Raw genomic sequence first — 20433 nt, forward strand, 5'->3', positions numbered from 1 at the left:
ATCCATTCGTCTGTCAATGGGCATTTAGGTTGCTTCCATGACCTGGCTATTGTAAATAGTGCTGCAATGAACATTGGGGTGCATGTGTCTTTTTGAATTATGGTTTTCTCTGGGTATATGCCCACTAGTGGGATTGCTGGGTCATATGGTAATTCTATTTTGAGTTTTTTAAGGAACCTCCACAGTGTTCTCCATAGTGGCTGTATCAATTTACATTCCCACCAACAGTTCACTCTTATTATTTCTTCTGATCTCCACTCAAATGTTACAGAATGATGTCCTTTGATTAGATCAGGGCCATTGGCGCTCTGTGTAATTTTCCTTCCTAGTCCTTGGCCCAATTTGGAGATATAAATCTGTGTGATTATCTAAAGAACACCCAAATCCTCAACTAGACTGCAAGCTCCATGAGGGCAGAGACTGGGCCTGTGTTTGCTCCTCTTGGCATTTCCAGCACTTGGGACAACGTCTGGCACATAGCAGACACTCAGTAAATCTTTGTGGGATGAGCCTCTGCCTAGCTCAGTATACTAAGCTCTTTCCACACAGTGTTTCATTAAATCCTCATGACATTAATAATGAGCTGTTGTTGTCCTTTTAGAGTGAAGAAACTCAGGCATAGAGGGGTGAAGCGGGTCGCTCAAGGTCACTGACTATTTCCTGCTAAGAATGCAAACTGCCAAGGAAACACAGGGAGTGGCCCACGGAGAAGAGGAGGGCAACTCACAAGGTCACTCATATGGAATTCAGGGTCTAGCAGCTGTGAGTGTTCAATAGAGGAAAACACAGCCATTTGCCTAGAAGATAAAAATGAGGGGGGAAAAGCCGTAATCATAGAAAATGCCGTCCTGATTAATCCCTACGGTAATAACTTGGCAGGTATTCATTTGCCTGAAGTTCCACAGGGAAATCCGATGTCAGGACAGCAGAACGAAGTGGAGTTTGTCACTTGTATCTGAGGGGAGATTTGATGGCGCCTTTCTGTTCAGCTACAATTTTCCTGTTTTAAGTACGTTTTTCTGTACCGATGTCATGAAATCCTCAAAGTATCAGTACTCCCATTTTGGAATAGCAGTAGGAAAGGAGAATGGCAAATCTGGGGACACAACAGGCTAGGCGAGCCCAACAAAGGGCTTCCAGCGGTAATGAAACCCTGAACCGCTTTGCATCACAATGACATCTCCAAAAAGCGAAATGAGATTTCTAATAGGCCTTTAAGCAGTAATATGAGGCCACCTTTAGTGACATCCTTGCTTTCATGGCTAAATAATGGGGCGCTGTCTAGTTTCCAAAGCAAGAATAAGTATGAGAAAGCCAGTGTAAATCAGGCCAAATGAAAAGGACTTGATCTTCGGAGAGTAGTTCCTGGGAATTATCAATCATTTCAGCAGGTCAACTTGAAAGGATAGAAGCTATGCCAGCCCCTTTTCTCTCTTTTGGAATCAGTGCAACTGGCTTCAGGTCAAATAAAAATTGAGATTGAGTAGAGGCGACTGCTCATCATGGGGGAACTGGGGGGGGGAGGGGAAACGAAAGCGTCAGTCACAGGAGAAGGCAGCTGAGGCTCCCTAAGGCTTAAATTGGAGGTCCCCAGAGCAAATAGGTTTGAGCATTTCAATGGACAAAACAGTACTGCTGAGTGTTTCCAAGAACTGTCCTGTTCTTAGTGCTCATTTGTCATGTCCTCCTTCTTTTTCTCAAACATGAATTAAATCTATCTGAGGGCTTCCCTAGTGGCGCAGTGGTTGAGAATCTGCCTGCTAATGCAGGGGACACGGGTTCGAGCCCTGGTCTGGGAGGATCCCACATGCCGCGGAGCAACTGGGCCCGTGAGCCACAACTACTGAGCCTGCGCGTCTGGAGCCTGTGCTCCGCAACAAGAGAGGCCGCGATAGTGAGAGACCCGCGCACCGCGATGAAGAGTGGCCCCCGCTTGCCACAACTAGAGAAAGCCCTCACACAGAAACGAAGACCCAACACAGCAAAAATAAATAAATTAATAAACTCCTACCCCCAACATCTTCTTTAAAAAAAAAAAAATCTATTTGAATCACAACAATTGCTGCTATAATTCTGAGAAGGAACAGGAGTTTATTCTTCTGACTGTATACACGTGTAGGTATAAATGTGCACACACACACAGGCAATTCTTCCCCCATTTTTGGATGCTCAGTAAAAGATTTCAAGACCTAAAGAAGCTACAGCATACTTACAAAATACATAAGAGACGCTGAGAAGTTAGTCTTTATTAATTTCTCCATTCAGTTCTAAGACAAAAGTTACCATCTGAAATGACATTTACGAAGAATAAAGCAGAAAAGGGAAAGGCTTGCTTAATATTGAAAACTGAATCTTGAAATCCAATTTTTTTCCAATTTTCATTAGGTAAAAGATTAAGTTGTTTTCTTGTAACATGAAAGCACAACCCAGATGCAAAGCCATTTACAAAATGACACAGGCCCTCAATCAACCATCATTCATAAAGCCTTTCACCAATTCATGAGGCTGGTATTTGATAACCTCTACTCATCGTATTCAGCAAAAGCAATTATCCAGTCCCTGCCCTCAGCCTTAACTGGTTTCCCAAACATTCTGTGCTGGAGGCATCACAGTCTTGAGTAATGAACTTCAAATATTTGGAAGAAGTACAGTAGAGGTTATCTGGAATGGGACTTCCAGACTAGCCATTAGGACGGAATCTCCTAGGATTCTTTCAATTCCAGCCTTCCATTACGCAAGGAATAGCTCCGAAAACCAGTAAGGAGGAGCCAGCTGCATTCATCTCTAACAGCCTAAAGCACATTTAAAAATCATGGTTACCAGAATGTGAGCTCGCTTCACCCCCTCACCAACTCCACTCTGGGAGACCAGCAAGCAGTTATTACCCTGGCATCAGGCTGAATCACTCCCCTAGATAAACACAGAGTCAAGTCCTGTTTTACCAGCCCCATCACCGGAAGCTGCATATGGGTCCAGTTAACAGTGTTCCCTAAACAACAAGCTGCAAGACCTCGTGTTCACCCCTGGACTGCAGGTATAACCATCTTAAAAACCAGGGCTGTGCTACTTGCTGCTGTTTGACAAATATGCCCAGATTGCTCTGTTATTTAGTCTCTTTGTGACTGAGTACATGTTTTCTCTAATGTGGCTTAAGGAGACCTGCCTCCTCCCCACTGTCTTTCTTCCCACTCCAGGGGTGTATGGGAAGAGCACGCCTCCTTCCTAACCCCTTCCAAACCTCTCACAGGGGATCTTAACTTCTTTTGTGCCATAATCCCTTTTCACCTTGGCAATTTGGATTCCTTCTCTGAATAATATTTTTTTAAATATAAAAGTAAGTACAAAAAAAATAAAAAGTAAGTACATAAGGGACTTCCCTGGTGGCGCAGTGGTTAAGAATCCACCTGCCAATGCAGGGGACATGGGTTCGAGCCCTGGTCCGGGAAGATCCCACATGCCACGGAGCAACTAAGCCCGTGTGCCACAACTACTGAGCCTGTGCTCTAGAGCCCACGAGCCACAACTACTGAGCTTGTGCACCACAACTACGGAGCCCGTGCGCCGGAGCCCGTGCTCCACAAGAGAAGCCACGGCAATGAGAAGCCCACACACCGCAACAAAGAGTAGCCCCCGCTCGCCGCAACCAGAGAAAGCCCACGCACAGCAACGAAGACGCAATGCAGCCAAAAATAAATAAATAAATAAATAAATTTATTTTTTTTAAAAAAGTAAGTACATAAGATTTCAAAGTAAACCAATTATATTGAAATACAGTTATCAAAATATTTTTTTAAACTGTTGGTGATAAAGTAATATATGTGCTTCTAAATCATACAGTAAATAAGAAGAGCTAATGGCAGTTCAATTAACTACTGTAATTTGAAAGAAGAGACAAGTGTAAATGATATTTCAAGATCAGTGCAACAACTATAACGGGATGTAAAAACATCTGATGGTTGCTATCAGTAACAAAGGTACAGTTACTGTGGATACTACTGAGGTTTGTTTCCCACATTCATAATTAAAAGAGAGGCCAAATTTCAGTTAGAGACTAGTGAAAATAAAGAAGTAATTTCCCTGCCTTCCAAGGTCAGGGACCCCTGAATCATAGACAGTTGTGGCTAGAGCTGGGGAATGGGGGAAGATGAGTTTTGCATCCCGGATGAGACTGAAGACTAAGGATTTAAAATAAGATGAATCCAAACAGTGAAATCAGACTATCTAAAAACAGTGACGAGGAAGTTACGGAATTTGGTCACAAAGTTATTAAAGGGCTACTTCTCAGATGGAAGAGAGATTCAGTGTAATATAGTGATGCAGTTACTGGAGAAGAAAGAGGAAAAAGATTTTCATATTTTTATTCCCAGTAAGTTGTGATTCTTCAGTATACCCATTAAATTTTAAAACCTAATTCTAATTTTCCCCAATCCATTTCAGTAAATGGCTGCCCATTCAGCCACTTGCTCAGGCCTGAAACCTCCAAGTCAGCCTTGCCTTAGCTCTCTGTCACCCCACATCCAGCATCAAGACAGATCCCAAATCCAACCTCTTCTCACCTTCTCCACTGCAAGCCACCATCATCTGCAGGCAGTCGCCTGCTCACTGGCCTCTCTGCTTGCACTATTAGCGCTGACTTCAGCCAACTCCCCTCCAGCTGCCAGAGTGATCTTTTTAAAAGATACATTGGATTACCTCGCTCTTCTGCTCAAAACTCTCCAATAGTTTCCTATCACGCTCAAAAGAAAAAAAGAAAAATCCAAACTCTTTATCATGGCATCCAAGGCCCCACTCAAGGTGGGAGCAGCCTCACCAGCCTCTCTGGCTTCCTTTCCTGACACCCTCTCACCCTCCCTCATCTCTTCTTGCCTCATCGGCCAAGTTTGCTCCCGTCTCAGGGCCTTCGCAGTAGCTGTTCCCTCTGCCTGGAACACTCTTGTTTCCGATCTTCACAGGGATGGACCCTCTGCATGTCATTCAACCCTCTGTGCAAACGTGAGCCTTCCCCGGCTTCTCTGGCTAAAACGCTAGCACCTCTCACCCTAGGCCTGTGACTCTAATCCACTTTACTCTGCTTTATTTTTCTTCAAAGCACTTGAGCCTTCTTTACATCATACAATGTATGATGTTTGTTAATTTGGTTAATTTGTTTCTTTGTTAATTTGGTTATTGTCTGTCTTTACAATGTAAATTCCACAGGGGCCAAGACTTTCTCTCTTTTGTTCTCTACTCTATGGTACTAGAAACATGCCTGGAAAAAAGTAGGCACTCAATAAATATTTTTGAATGAATAAATATGATTATAGATAAGGAAATAGAGGACTTTCCTTAATGTCAGAATTCATCAGTGGCAGAGCTGAGGTTAAATGAAGATATTCTGTCTTTCTCTTGCTTGGTCACTCGGCTACCCATGTTTCATCTTGCCAAAGCAGTGGTTACTACTCTCTTAAGATTAAGGATAAAATAATAGCTATCATTCTTTGAATACCTACTTTGAGCCCTCTGCAGTGAGTATCTTTCATTTTTATCTGCCTATCATACCCTCCCCCTTTTTGTGGTATCAGCCCTCAGATTTTGCTTTGACAGCTCCCCCTCCCTGTAGCAGGGGGAATGTGGGTCACAGTGCCTTGCCCTCTCCTGGCCAAGGTGTGCCTCAGAAACCCAAGCTTAGCCAAGCAGATGCCCTTTCCCTGGAAGAGGAATCTTGAGTGGACTGGCAAAGACGAGAGGGGGGTCTGTGCTCCCTGGGTCCCTATACCTGCTTCTAAGGCCAGGTCCTTACCTTTTCCTTTATGTCTGTGAGTTATCTTTTTACTTCCAATATATACCATTTTTCTTAAGCAGCCTTTAAATTTCTGTTGCTTGTAACAAAAAACTCTGATACCATCTTTAACTGTCACAGCAACCCTACGATGTAGGTATTATCACCATCCCCATGGTACAGAAGAGAGGAGCAAGATTCAGGGATGTGAAGGGATTAGTTCCAGGTTACCCAACGTTATACATTATGTTGGCTGCATAATGGACCAATCCCCAGACTCTGTGAATGTATGTATATATATATATATATATATATATATATATATATATATATACACACACACACACACACACACATATATGTGTATATATACATATATATTCCCTTATATGGCAAAAGAGGACCAATCCCCAGACTCTGTGAATGTATATATATATATTCCCTTATACGGCAAAAGAGGCTTTGTAGATGTGATTAAATGAATGGTCTTGAGATTATCCTGGATTATCACAGGTGGGCCCAATGATATAATCACAAGGGTCCTTATGAGAGGGAGATACTACTTCAGAAGCAGGTCATGTGACAACAGAAGCAAGAGGTCAGAGTGATGCAAGAAAGGGGTCACAAGCCCTCCAGAATGCAGGTAGCCTCCAGATACCAGAAAAGGCAAGAAACAAATATTCCCCTAGAGTCTCCAGAAGGAACCAGCCTTGTCAACACTGAGACTTGAGCCCTGTGAAACTGATTTTGGACTTCTAGCCTCCAGAACTATAAAAGCATAGATCTGTGTTGTTTTAAGCCACCATGGTTGTGGTAATTTGTTAAACAGCATAGGAAAGTAGTACTCCAACTCATAAATGGCAGAGCTAAGACTGGAGCCCAGATGTGTCTGCCATGCTGCCTGACACAGGCTCCCCGAGCTCGTTCCCAAAGAGTCACCTAAAAACAACAGGAAGAAGGGGAGCAAGCAGTACCGTGTGCCCCAGAGAAAGGGCCACCACACAAAAACCTCCAGCAGAAGGAGGCACTCAGAGGATTTATGCACCCCAGCGTGTCCTGAATTCAGGAAACAGGTCTCTTTCCTTCCTGTCTAAAGACGAAAGTTAACATAAAGAGCAAAGACGATTTATTATCCTCACGAGACTCTGGCCTTTCGAATTACTGAGACAGAAATCTTCTATAAGACAAAATGAATTGAAAGGATATTTTTCCTTGCAACAGGGCATGACAGCAAATTTTCTGCCAGGCTACCATCCAACTCTGATCTTTAGTGCAGAATGTATGCCATTTCCTGTGCTGTTTTGAAGGCACAAGCGTTTTGGGGCCCACTGTCAAGCTCAGCGCAGAAAATCTGACCGCTGGCACTTGTCCTCAAACGGCACAGTGACACTTCTATTCTCACCTCAGGTTTTGGTCATAAGATACCTTTCACTGACCTGAAAGTATCGTGGATTTTTCTTTTCTCTTCTTTTCTCGTCTTTTATCTAATGGTAGAACTTAGCTGAAAAGACATTTTGCCCAAAACAACCTTTTCTTTTCTCTTCTAAAACACAATCTTTGTTTCATTGAAGGTCTCAGTTTTAATGATGTCTTTCATGAGCCTTCTCCCCTGGGCCACGGGACCAGATAGGCAGCAGTGCACTTTTGCTCCTTGTGTTTATTCAGTGATTTATTTTTGCAAACAAATTGGATGAATACTTTTTGGTCAAAATAAAAAGCTAAATGTTTCCTGTTCTTAATATGATAGCAAATAATTTCACTGCTTCTGACTGGCTGGTTAAGTCAGGACTATACACAACAAAAGAGGACAGTGCTGGATTCATAAATAGGAGTAAGGCCAACAGGAGATATGAGTAAGCCACCGCTGCTGAAAGGTGGGGAAGAAGACCCCCTCCTTAAGCTCTGATTAGAACATGCGCAGATTATATTACTGCTCCAAACTATCACTCCTTTACCTATAAGAGAATCATGCGTCCCTGCTCTTTGTCATTCGCATGCGGTTTCTGCCTGTGGGTGGTGTCAACTTCCCCGTAGTAATATTGAGCTTGGCCATGGGCCTTGTATTGAGCAATGAAGTGTGAGCTGAAGTACTGTTTGCACGGGTTGGCTGTTGAGCTCGTCTCCCTCTGCTGTGAGACTGAGAAATGGTGACGCTCCTCCCTCCTGGGTCCCAGAATGAGAAGAGACATGGAGCAGAGCCAGATGTCACACACAGCCAACATTAAACGGGGTGAAGTATAAATCTTTGTTGTTATAAGGCACTGAGATTTCAGAGCTGTTTGTTACTGCAGCAAAACCTAGAGAAAGCTGACTAACACAGAATATTGGAGGGTAGTTGGGTAAGTATCATGTAGGAAAACATACCAGGGCTCTTTCATTGGCAAGTATCATCCACCTAACTCAAACTGGTGTAAGCAAAAAAAGAAAAAATGTATTTATTGAAAAAGAAAAAGAAAAAAAGGTATTTATTGGTTCACTTAACTAATAGGGGTAGAGTTGGCTAACATGCCTAACATGGTCAGGTAGAGAGATTCAAAACAATGCCATAGGGACTCAGGCTCTGGCCACCTCTCAGTTCTGCTGTTATCCCAGGCACAATCTCTTTAGAGGATTGCCCTCAGCAGCTCGAGGCTTATAACCTCAAAGTTCTAAGTCTAGAGGAAAAGACAGAAAAGTTTTCCTGGTTGCTTCTTGAAAAATCTTGGGGTTATCTCTGACTTAACCGATTTGGGAGCAAGCACAGTTGTCAGGGGGATTCACTGCTCTGATTGGCCAGGCCTGGGTCACATACTCAGCCCAGAGCCAGAGGTGGAATCAGCTCACTTTCTGCTTGAACGGAAAATGGGAGAGGGGTGATCCTTCCAAAAACATAGGGTGTACTGTAACCAGAAGAAGGGGGAAATCAGTGCAGGGCTGGAAAAAACATAAATGTCTAATACAGAAAGCAAGAAAATGGAGAAGGAAATAGAATAAATACCCTTTCATTTTGCAATTGTTTTTAATTTTTAAAGTAACTCTATAGACAATATGAAAGCTACAAAATAATATAGAGGAGGGGCTTCCCTGGTGGCGCAGTGGTTGCGCGTCCGCCTGCTGATGCAGGGGAACCGGGTTCGCGCCCCGGTCTGGGAGGATCCCACATGCCGCGGAGCGGCTGGGCCCGCGAGCCATGGCCGCTGAGCCTGCGCGTCCGGAGCCTGTGCTCCGCAACGGGAGAGGCCGCAGAAAAAAAAAAAAAAAAAAAAATATATATATATATATATATATATATAGAGGAGAAAATAAAAGCCATGTTCCTGCCATTTGGAGTGAAACATCCTTTTGAAAGACCTTAGAGCTAGAGTTAGTTAATTCTATGATGATCCTTGATTTAAAACCTTTCCTTTTCACTGTGTAGTTTATTCAACAAATATGTATATTTTATATATGATAAATCTTAATTATTTTTATAAACCTAACGGAATTTTTTAAAGGCTATCCATGTTTATATAAAATAGCTACATAAAAATGCATTCCTTGGGCTTCCCTGGTGGCGCAGTGGTTGAGAGTCCGCCTGCCGATGCAGGGGACGCGGGTTCATGCCCCGGTCCGGGAGGATCTCACATGCCGTGAGACCTGTGGGAGAAGGACCCATCATTTATGTGATAAGCAATCGGCAGCTGCCCATGACAAATGATCACAACCTACGAGCTGTGATCTGATAATATGATGACATCGAGCAGCAAAGACAGCTGGACCTGGTAGAACTTGTCTTACCAAGAACATTAAAATAAACCTAAACTCTTATTTTGGATGGCTCCCCAGGCTGGTAGATAAGATTATTTGAGGCAATAAATGCTAGTACGCATAATATACAAAGGAGTGGCATCTGACACAGGAGCTGACTCTAAAATGAGCACATAAGATGAAACTCACATTTAGCCAAAATTTCCCCTTGACACACCTTAAATTACCCATATAAAGACATAGCATCTTTCAACGGTCTCAGGTAGCCAGATTTTCTCCCAGTCTTAGTACAGATCACTCTGAGTGATAGGCGAGGCAGAAGAGTGAAGTAATTCATTATGCTCTTACCAGCTCGGACCCTGGAGCCAGGCTGCCTGGTTCAAATCCTGCACCTGCTGTTCACTAGCTTGTGACCTTGGGCAAAAAACTTACACCTCTGTGCCTCAGCTCTTTCTCTGAGATATGGCTATGGCCGGCACAGCTATAACCCATGGACTATCCAGTGTTCCCTCACATATCTCAGCCTCCCTTGCGGTTGTTTTGGGGCCAGGCTCTGTGAGAAGAGGTGAGAAGATTAAGAACTAGGGTGCCTCCTCCATTCTTTTCTTCTTTTGCTTCAGTGACTTCAAAAATGACAGGTTCCAAATAGCTATAATTTATAAGAAGACTGTCCAAACTGTATCAGTCTTTGTATAAGAAATCAGCTGTTATTGAGTATTTTGCTATTGTTTATAACTGCAGCCTAGTCTAGGCTAGCCTGATTAACCCAATGGGGAAATAATAGTTCCTACTTTGTAGGGTTGTTATGGGAGTTAAATTAGGTAATATTTATAAATTGTTCAGAACAGTACCTGAGTAAACACTATATAAATGCTTGGTTGGTAGGTAGGTAGTTAGGTAGGTCATGTAGGTAGACAGACAGACAGACAGAAGGAAACAGTTCCCTTATGGGCTGCTCATGTTGTGAGTGTCACATAAAACTGAAGACAATTAAGGAAAGAGCTGAGTCATGTGTCCCATTTTATGCTTCACCTCCAGTGTACAATTCAGGGGGAATTGCCTGCATTTAAAAAAATTTTATTTCTCTCTCTCTCTTTCTCTTTCTCCTTCCCCCAAGAGCACAACATTGAACTAGCATAAATAAGTCCATATACACTGCAATCCAACTATATACAAAATCTGTCTGTTGGGCTTCCCTGGTGGCGCAGTGGTTAGGAATCCGCCTGCCAATGCAGGGGACATGGCTTCAAGCCCTGGTCCGGGAAGATCACACGTGCCGCGGAGCAACGAAGCTGGTGCGCCACAACTACTGAGCCTGAGCTCTAGAGCCACGAGCCACAACTACTGAGACCGTGTGCTACAACTACTGAAGACCGCGTGCCTAGAGCCTGTGCTCTGCAACAACAGAAGTCACTGCAATGAGAAGCCCACGCACAGCAACAAAGAGTAGCCCCCACTCACCGCAACTAGAGAAAGCCCGCGTGCAGCAATGAAGACCCAATGCAGCCAAAAATAAATAAATAAAATAAATTTTATAAAAAACCCAACTTTCTGTTCGTGAAGACAAGGACCATGTTTGTGTCATGGTTCCATGGCATGTAGTAGGCATCCAGTAAATGGCAGTCAGCCAGCTTATGAATATGTCTGTTCCATGATTTTAGAGCACATTTAAGCAGGTAATAAATATTAGCTGAATAGATGAACAAATAGATTAAAAATAACTCCCTTTAATAGCTGAAACACACCCATTTATATATGTATATGTATCAGTAGTGGGAAAAAATGTATTCCCTTAAAACTGGCACCATAATTCCTCTTAGGTAAGGAACTAGCTTTGTTTAGATGAAAGACCATTTCACAGATGGAAAAACTGAGGCTCTGAGAGCTTAAGTCATCTGTGCTGAGCCACACAGCCAAAAGGAGTAGAGCGTGGTTTAGCATGCAGAGCTGTGATTCCAGAGCCCAGGTTCCTAACCCCTACACCGCACTACCTCCACTTTGACGTCCAGGACATTCTTACACCTCCCTTGACAGCTCCGGGATTTGACTTGCGTCATCTTCTTCAACCCACCCCCACAAGCCTCTCAGATACTTCATTATTCATACTGATGACACCTCCAACACCATGGTCTCGAGTCCATGTGATCCCATGACCCCCTTCTTCCTTCGTGACAGTCACATCTTAGAATGGGTTGTCCCTGAAAGACTGTCACATCTCATCTTCCCAAATTCCTGATCTCATCATAGCCTTCTCTGTCCTTTCATCTTTCCCACCCACTCACTTCTATTTATATTGTATTTTGCCCTTATGTGAGACTATGACTTGGGTTATTGGTGTCCATCTAGAACAGGGCTCAGCAAACTAGAGCCCATTGGTCAAATCTGGCCCATCACCTCCCACTGCAAGTAGAGTGGTACTGGAACACAGCCACGGCCCTTTGTCATGTGTTGTCTATGGACAACTATGGAGTTGAGTAGTTGCGACAGAGACCGCACGTGTCCTGCCAAGCCTAAAAGATTTACTACGCTGACCTGACCTAGAAAGCCATTTCCTTGTTCCCCAGGAGCTCTGAGGTTACTGGAGCCTTGCTCTTAGGGCAAGCCCACGGCTCTGGCCATATTAATCCTCCTCATTGCCACTGGGGAGAATTGGGTTTGGCACTGGAGCGGGGTGGGGAGGGAGAATGAGGCTGATATGAGAGGGGACTGGCTGGTGAGCTGTGCCGGTTCAGAGCCGGGTCTCAACCGGGGTAACAGAGACCTCCCCAGCACCATGAGGCTTCTCACTTGGGCCCACACCTGTCACTCTCCCCGCCACACCCCAGGGCCCTTTTCCTTCCATGTCATTTGAGCCTCTCAGCATCATGTGAAAATTCAGTCTCGGGGCTTCCCTGGTGGCGCAGTGGTTGCGTGTCCGCCTGCCGATGCAGGGGAACCGGGTTCGCGCCCCGGTCTGGGAGGATCCCACATGCCGTGGAGCGGCTGGGCCCGTGAGCCATGGCCGCTGAGCCTGTGCGTCCGGAGTCTGCGCGTCCGGAGCCTGTGCTCCGCAACGGGAGAGGCCACGACAGAGGGAGGCCCGCATACCACAAAAAAACAAACAAAACAAACAAACAAACAAAAAAAACTCAGTCTCCTCCACTGCCTGTCACTCCAGCATCACCCACGGAGAACAGCCCACAGCCCTCCCAGTTCACCTCCAGTCAATAGATTCCTCCTTGCTCACAGCCTATCCGCTATTCAATCAGCTGATCAAGAGGAGCTTTGAAACATCTTACTGTTTCTTTTCCTTTTAATGTTTTATTATGGAAAATTTCAAAGATATAAAAAAGTAGGCAGAAAAACAATGAACCCAGTTCACCATCCAGCTTCATTTATACTGTTCTCCATGTCAGTCACTCAATGTAACTTCCCCCAGCCTTATCCATTGACATCATATGATTTCATATTTCACTCATAAATATTTCAGCATGTTTCTCTAAAAAGCAATAACTTTTTATTGTGAATATGAAATCATTATCAAACCTTAAATAAAATAACAATAATGCTTTATATCATCAATTATTTACTAGGTGTTCAAATTTCCAGTTGCCTCCTAATTTTTCTTTTTAGTTTGTTTCTTTGAATCAGGATCCAAACAAGATCCACTGAAATTTCAAAAACTGTATGGACCCTACCATCCCCATTTTAGTGCTTCCGAGTTTGGTTATGTTTCTTACTTCCAGTGTGAACACGTAATGTAGTGTTTCTGTCTCCTTTTGAAAATTGGTTGTTAAATCATTAACACAACTCAGAAAATATAGTAATTTATGAGAAAAATGTAAGACACCATTCTTAGAAAAGTTAACAATGCTTTTCCATGTACTTAAGATCCTGTAGGGGAACAAAATTTGCCGCCCAAAATGTCTCTTTGCCATGTGGATTAGCTCAAGCTGAAAACAATCAAGGCCCAAAAGACTCAGGAAGAAACTTTGACCTTCCTCCTACCTGCCTAAAAAGAATTTAGATGGAGGGCCTGTGCCTGGAATAGAGTTATCACTAGAGATATCGGCAAAGAGTGTGGGTTGGGTGTGGAGGGGAAACTTAGAGATCAGAGTCCACTCTCTGTCCCACTGTCTCTGCAGGGCCCCTCCAATATTTATTTACCAAACATTTGCTTTTCCATCTTCATGGCAATTGCCTTCCTCCCCTTTGAAGTCTCAGGTCCCTGCCCCTAACATCCTCTTTTGTCTTTAACTGCAGATGGTATTTAAGGTGAGGGTTTCAGACATTTTGGTGAGTTACTCAGTTCTCCTGGGCCTCTCCCATGTATACATGTTATTAAACCTTTGTTTGATTTTCTCCTGTTAATCTGTCTCAGGTCAATTTGATCCTTATACCGTCCAGAAGAACCTAGAAGGGTAGAAGGAAATTTCCCACTCTCAGACAATCCTCTGGGCCTAGTCTAGACCTTTTACTATATTAGCTTTGCCAGTTTTCAACACTGATTTTACCCAACCATCTGTTTTCTCCACCTCTTTTCCAGGGTTGCTGGAAATAATCTCATAAGCAGGCTGTTTATATGCATCATAAATTCAGGCCATCAGCTGGGCCATCCCTACTCATCCCTAGTTGATTCCCTATAGGTTTCACCATAGCAGCTGTTGCAGCCTCCTCCCCTCCCCCACAAGCCTCCAGAACCTGGGCCTCCCTCTCAGCAGATGCCTTCACATCCACACGAACGACCAGAATAACAGTACCCACCGTGAACTTTCTCAGCTTTTCTCCCTTCCCCCTCAGATTTCCTCTCACTTTTCCTTCTGGATTCAATCAGAAGTTCTCAACCAGGGGCGATTTTTCTGTCTCCCCACATTTGCCAGTATCTGGAGACATTCTTGATGGTGAGGACCACAGGGGGTGCTACTAGCATGTGGAGTGGGGGAAGGCTGGAGATGCTGTGAAACATACTACGGGCCAGCTCCTCACGACAAAGATTTACCGGGTGATAAATGTCAGTAGGCTTGGGGAAACGTGGGTTAGAGATGGTCTCTTGGCTCCTGCACTACTTGCCTCTCTGCTCTCCCTGTTCAAGAGCATTCTCGAGAAGGATATAGCACCTGCGTTCTTGCCTCTTCAAGACCAAATCTGGGCACCAACCAGCTTGGCCACTGGCCCAACCTGACTGGCTCCAGGCCAGTGGTGGAGTGGGGCATAGATGGTCTTGTGCACCCTCATTTCCCTTTCATGCTTTATTAACATCTGTTTTACAACACTCACTACAGAAACTACAGCTACTTGTAAACACATCTCTCTCACTCCAAGGGTCAGAACCATATTTTATTCATCTCTGTTTTCTCCACAGCACCAAGCTCTTTGCATTGCATTTGGTAGGTGTTCAAGAAATACTTATTGCATCAAATTAGATTAGTATCATTTACATTTTTATCATGCTCGGGGCATCTCTTTGAAAGGTAACAGAAGCAGAGAACACAAATGCCAGTTAAAGCAAGAGCTTTTGTGTTTATGTTCCTGTGGAGTCCAACTGAAATGCTTGTTATTGCTACTTTGCAGTATATTTACATGAGCTGCCAGCGGAAGTTAGCAACTATTTTAAATTGAGGTATTTTTATGATAAATGACTAGGGATTTGAGAGAACTCTTATTTAGAGAAACTCTCTTATTTTTAAGACTCTTCTTCACCGGTTTTTTAAAAAATATTTATTTATTTACTTACTTGTTTGGTTGCATCAGGGCTTAGTTGCGGCAGGTGGGCTCCTTAGTTGTGGCTCCAGAGCTCCTTTACTGTAGATTGTGAACTCTTAGTTGCAGCATGCATGTGGGATCTAGTTCCCAGAACAGGGATCGAACCCAGGGCCCCTGCATTGGGAGCGCAGAGTCTTAACCACTGCACCACCAGGGAAGTCCCTTCATTGATTATTGTAAGTGGGAAAATGTTTCATTTTCAACCTGGAGAAATATGCTAATCTTTCACTTATTAATCATTTATAATCTATAAATTCCATTTTCATAGTGGACAAAATTAGGCAGAGGCTTAGAAGCTTAATAAGAAGCAAGATTTTCTAATATTGTTCTCTTTCCAATGTATAGGTAGTCTCAGACTTTTAAAACTGGTAATACCTGAATTCTTTTAAACTCTCAAAATTGAGAAAGTCAGCCAAGGGTCTATTCAACTTGGCATTCCCCAGAAGGGCAGATTTAAGCAAAAGATGTGACATTTGAGGGCTCGGGATCTAATTTCATTTTTTTCTATTCTGTTTAATATGGGATTTTACAAAACTTACTTAATTTCTTAGTGCCTCGGTTTCCTGACATTGTTCTTGCAAAGGGCTGGTGTGCAAATATTTTCAAAGAAATAAGTTAAATATTATTTTCTCTAAATTGAGTTGTCTTTCTTCCACTTATGGCTTAAAATTGTGGATCACTGCTTAAATGTCATCCTCCAGGGACTTCCCTGGTGGTTCAGTGGCTAAGACTCCACGCTCCCAATGCAGGGGGCCTGGGTTCGATCCCTGGTCAGGGAACTCAATCCCGCATGCCATAACTAAAGATCCTACACGTGGCAACAAAAATCCTGCATGCTGCAACTAAAGATCCCAAACATGGCAACAAAGATCCTGCATGCCACAACTAAAGATCCGGCACACAGCAACAAAGATCCTACGTGCCACAACTAAGAACCAGTGCAGCCAAATAAATAAATACTAAAAAAAAAAAAAAAAGTCATCCTCCAAGTGAGGTCTTTCCTGACCACCCTATATAAAATTACGTCCCGTCAATACTCTATATTCTCCCCTCTCTGCTTTATTTTTCTCTATAGCACTTACTTGCTTATTGTCTGCCATCCCCCACCAGAATATAAGCTCCACTAAGTCAGGAGTTTTGGCTACTTTGTTCACTGCTTTATCTCCAGCACCTAGAATGATGTTTGGCATACAGCAGTACTCAATAAACATTTATTGTATGAATGAACAAATTATGCAAATCTAGAAATGACATATGCTATAAAGCTATCAAAGGCATGAATTAGATGTAATTGAATCAACATGGCTAGATCTCAAAAGCATGCATTTGAGTCAAATAAAAGCAAGTTGCAGGATAATGCATAAACTTCCTCATCTGCAAAATAGGGCTGGTAATAGCATTGTTATGAGGATGAAGTTAGTTCATTAGTGTTAAATGCTGAGACCCGTGATACAAGCACTCAATAAATGTTAGTGGTCATCATTATCATTGCTATATCATTGATGATAAACAGTTCACATAAAGTAATACTACTACTTTTGTATGATATAATCTAATTTTATATAATTAAGTAACTAATTTTAAGACTACGGAAGGATGCAGTATAGACCAAGCTGATTAATTCTGTGAGGAGAGAAAACTCAGATTAGAATGACGGTCAAAGAGAGTATTAACGTCATCTGTCATGTTCTAATATTTTAAATGTAAATGATGCATATAACTAAAAAGTAATATTTAGAAAAGTTTAGTCGTATTTCTTGAGACATAATGACCTTTAGGGCTAGGAGGAGAGGAAGAGAGAATGGAGAGATGAATTACTTAGGATAAGAAAATTTTTTAAGTTTTCTATTTTATTTCTGAAGTGCTTCTTGAATAATCACAGCATGGATAGGATGCCCTTAGCCTAGAATAAAAATAACCAGAGAAAAGAGCCACATACATAACTGATCCAGGGTCCTGGATGGATTACATGAGTTAGTTCTCATAGATTGGAGGAAACTATCATTAACACAATCTTCAAGTTAGGAATAAATTATTCAAAGCCTTTTGTCATTACTTACTGCAGTTTCAGCCACTCTTCCACAAATGGAATGGAGAAGAATTCTGTGAATGTCTCCCCTATCCTCTTTGGATTTTGACTGGTCAGGATGCCATATGTTTTGATTAACAAGAAAACAATAAGCAAGAATTCAAGTCAATTGTTGCTATTCTGCTGGCAAATTAACACTATTGAACCCTTAGGGTCATGGAATATTCAAAGACGTGAAAAACTTACTTGTATAACCATTCGGTCAGAAAATCACAGGCAATGAATTTGGTTCTTTTCCTCTAAAGACAGAAGAGAGAATTAAATTATATTCTTTGACCCCATGTTTAAGTTGGACAAAGGAGGAGGGGTTAATTGATTGCTTGTGTTAGATGAAATATGCATAAGTCCTTGGTGAGGTTTATAAGCACAACAACAGACAATAACTCGGGCAATGTAAAGAATTCTGACAACATTTCTCTAGTCATCTTGGGGTAAGCATATACTCTGACTATATTAGCAGGGACTAAAAAAAGATAATGCACATAGTAGGAGGCTTATTACATGCATTTTGGATTTATCTCAGAAGGATTTATTTAAATCTAGACCTTGATTCAGAGTAAATATATTTATTGCTTTCCCCCAGTCCACTCAGATCCTCAGAACAGCAGTACTTCGGGTCTGCGTGCCGTTGGCCAGTGCCCTGACTCTGCCAGCTGCTCACCCATCAGCCCCTCTCCACTTCATCCTTATTACCAGAAACCTGATGACAATCAGTCCAGGGGAAAAACTACATTTCCCAGCCTCCCATGTAGCAAAGGACAACCATATGACACAGTTCTGCTGTTTGGGATAGAAATGGGCATGTCCCATGGATTTCTGAGCAAGTGCTACTTTCTTGATTTCTGCTGCCCTTTTCTTTGAAGTTTCCTTCTACTTCTTTCAGTCTGGAACACAGATGTGGGGCTGGAAGTGGGGCAGCACCTACCAGCCAAGAGGCCAAAAGCAGGGGGTTAGAAGGAACCTGGGCCTTTAATGACTTCTTTAAGCCACTGTACCAGTTTGCAGCTGACCTACTCTGGATATCTTGATACGTGAGGAAAAATAAACTCCATTTGGATTATTGGCACTGTTCTTGAGTTTTCATAACATGAAGTTGAATGCAGTTCCTAGGTGATAGAGAGCTAGTAAGCCACAAGGGAAAGAATGTCCTAGAGTAATGGGGGACAAGGTTCACAGAACAGCAATGGAGTGGAGCACTGGGTATCCTGCCTCCTAGTCCCATTTAAAGTGTCTTGTAACCCAAACAGAACCAGTTAACTCCTTTTAGAAGATTGTTATGGGACTTCCCTGGTGACGCAGTGGTTGAGAATCTGCCTGCTAATGCAGGGGACACGGGTTCAAGCCCTGGTCCGGGAAGATCCCACATGCCGCGGAGCAACTAAGCCCGTGTGCCACGACTACTGAGCCTGCGCTCTACAGCTGGCAAGCCACAACTACTGAGTCTGTGTACCACAACTACTGAAGCCCACACGCCTAGAACCCATGCTCCACAACAAGAGAAGTCACCGCGACGAGAAGCCCGCGCACGGCAGTGAAGAGTAGCCCCTGTTCTCCGCAACTAGAGAAAGCCCGTGCACAGCAACGAAGACCCAAGGCAGCTAAATAAATAAATAAATATTGTTAAAATAGCAGGGGCTAAGAACCAGTTGTTGGTTAGTTACCATGTGAAGAGATCCTTCCCAGGAATGAAGGCAAGACAGACTCGGCTGGAAATTCTCTTTGCCCCTCCAGGTGTACCCTTTTCCACCACACTCTGTGCCTTAGGAGGCTGATTTTATGGTTCATATCAACCAGGCTCGTTTACTCTGTTGTTGGGTCCAGCCACTGGGAGGTACCAGCAGGAGATCCGAGAGAGGGAAGAGAGAAAGGCAGGGTATAATGGGTTGAGCTGTGTCTCCTCCCAGCCCCTTTGCTCCAAATTCATATCCTCCCACACTTCAGAAAGTGACCTTATTTGGAAATTGGATCATAATTAGTTAAGCCCAGCCACTCCTGAAGTACACAACAACTCCAATGAGAGTGAACAAATTTGGGGTTCTATTAGTAAGGAAGAAGAGTAGAACACCAATGGCAGATTCCTAATGACATTGTGCTAGACCCTGGATCCAGCTATGCCTGAAGCCAAAACCCCTTGGACCTTTCAGGTCCATGAGCCAATATATTTCCTTTTTTTACTCAGCCAGTTTGTGTTGTTTATTGCTTGCAACAGTAAGAGTTTTAGTTACTATTCCTTTCTTCTCCCATTGGCTAACTCCATTTGTCTTTCAAGATGCCTCTTGGGGGCTTCCCTGGTGGCGCAGTGGTTAAGAATCTGCCTGCCAATGCAGGGTGCACAGGTTCGAGCCCTGGCCCAGGAAGATCCCACATGCCACAGAGCAACTAAGCCCGTGCACTACAACTACTGAGCCTGCACTCTAGAGACTGCACGCCACAACTACTGAAGCCCGCATGCCTAGGACCTGTGCTCTGCAACAAGAGAAGCCACCGCAGTGAGAAGCCCGCCCTCTGCAACTAGAGAAAGCCCACTTGCAGCAACCAAGGCACAACACAGCCAAAAATAAAATAAATAAAATAAATAAATTTATATTAAAAAAAAAAAGATGCCTCTTGGAAGCCTTTCTGAGCATTCGTACCCTCTTCAGTTTAGAGTAAGCTCCTCCCGCCACCACCAGTTCTGTGTGTCCCTCTGTCATAGCACCTCAGATGTAACTGTAACCTAACTGCCAGCCCACATGCCCATTTCCTCTATCAAACTATAAACTCTCTGAGGACAGGGGATGTGTCTTCTTTTTCTTTATGTTCCCAGTGCTTGAGTGCCTGGCAAAGAGTAGGTGATCAATGAGTGGTGAGTAAGTGAATGAATGACCTCACCATTCAACTCTCAAGCAAAAAAGCAAGAAGGAACTCAAGCACAAGAATTCGGACGTTTATAAGTAGGCATTGCTAATAAATTCTGGACTTCTCTTCACTTTCTTCCCCTAATGTTTTATTTATTAGGGGAAATATTTTCTTCTTCTTTTTTTCTTTTTCCCCCTTACTTTGAAATAGCCAAATTAAGGGCTTCCCTGGTGGCGCAGTGGTTGCGCGTCCGCCTGCCGATGCAGGGGAACGGGGTTCG

The 20433-nt window shown here is 43.3% G+C and overlaps 1 protein-coding gene across 4 annotated transcripts in view; it reads right to left on the minus strand.

Annotated features, from left to right (window-relative positions):
- The window catches only part of IQCK (IQ motif containing K), a 128437-nt gene that overhangs the window by 68227 nt on the left and 39777 nt on the right, over positions 1-20433 (minus strand). For 3 of the 4 annotated variants that reach the window (XM_028500173.2, XM_055090925.1, XM_055090926.1), the window contains exons 5-6: positions 17502-17554; positions 17287-17364 (exon numbers count right to left, since the gene is read on the minus strand). In XM_028500173.2, coding sequence (XP_028355974.2) covers positions 17287-17364; positions 17502-17554 — 131 coding nt within the window. The remainder of the gene's footprint in view (positions 1-17286; positions 17365-17501; positions 17555-20433) is intronic. The other variant, XM_028500174.2, reaches the window with a different exon arrangement.

This window comes from Physeter macrocephalus, chromosome 14 (assembly GCF_002837175.3).
Source record: "Physeter macrocephalus isolate SW-GA chromosome 14, ASM283717v5, whole genome shotgun sequence".
Taxonomy (NCBI): Eukaryota; Metazoa; Chordata; class Mammalia; order Artiodactyla; family Physeteridae; genus Physeter; species Physeter macrocephalus.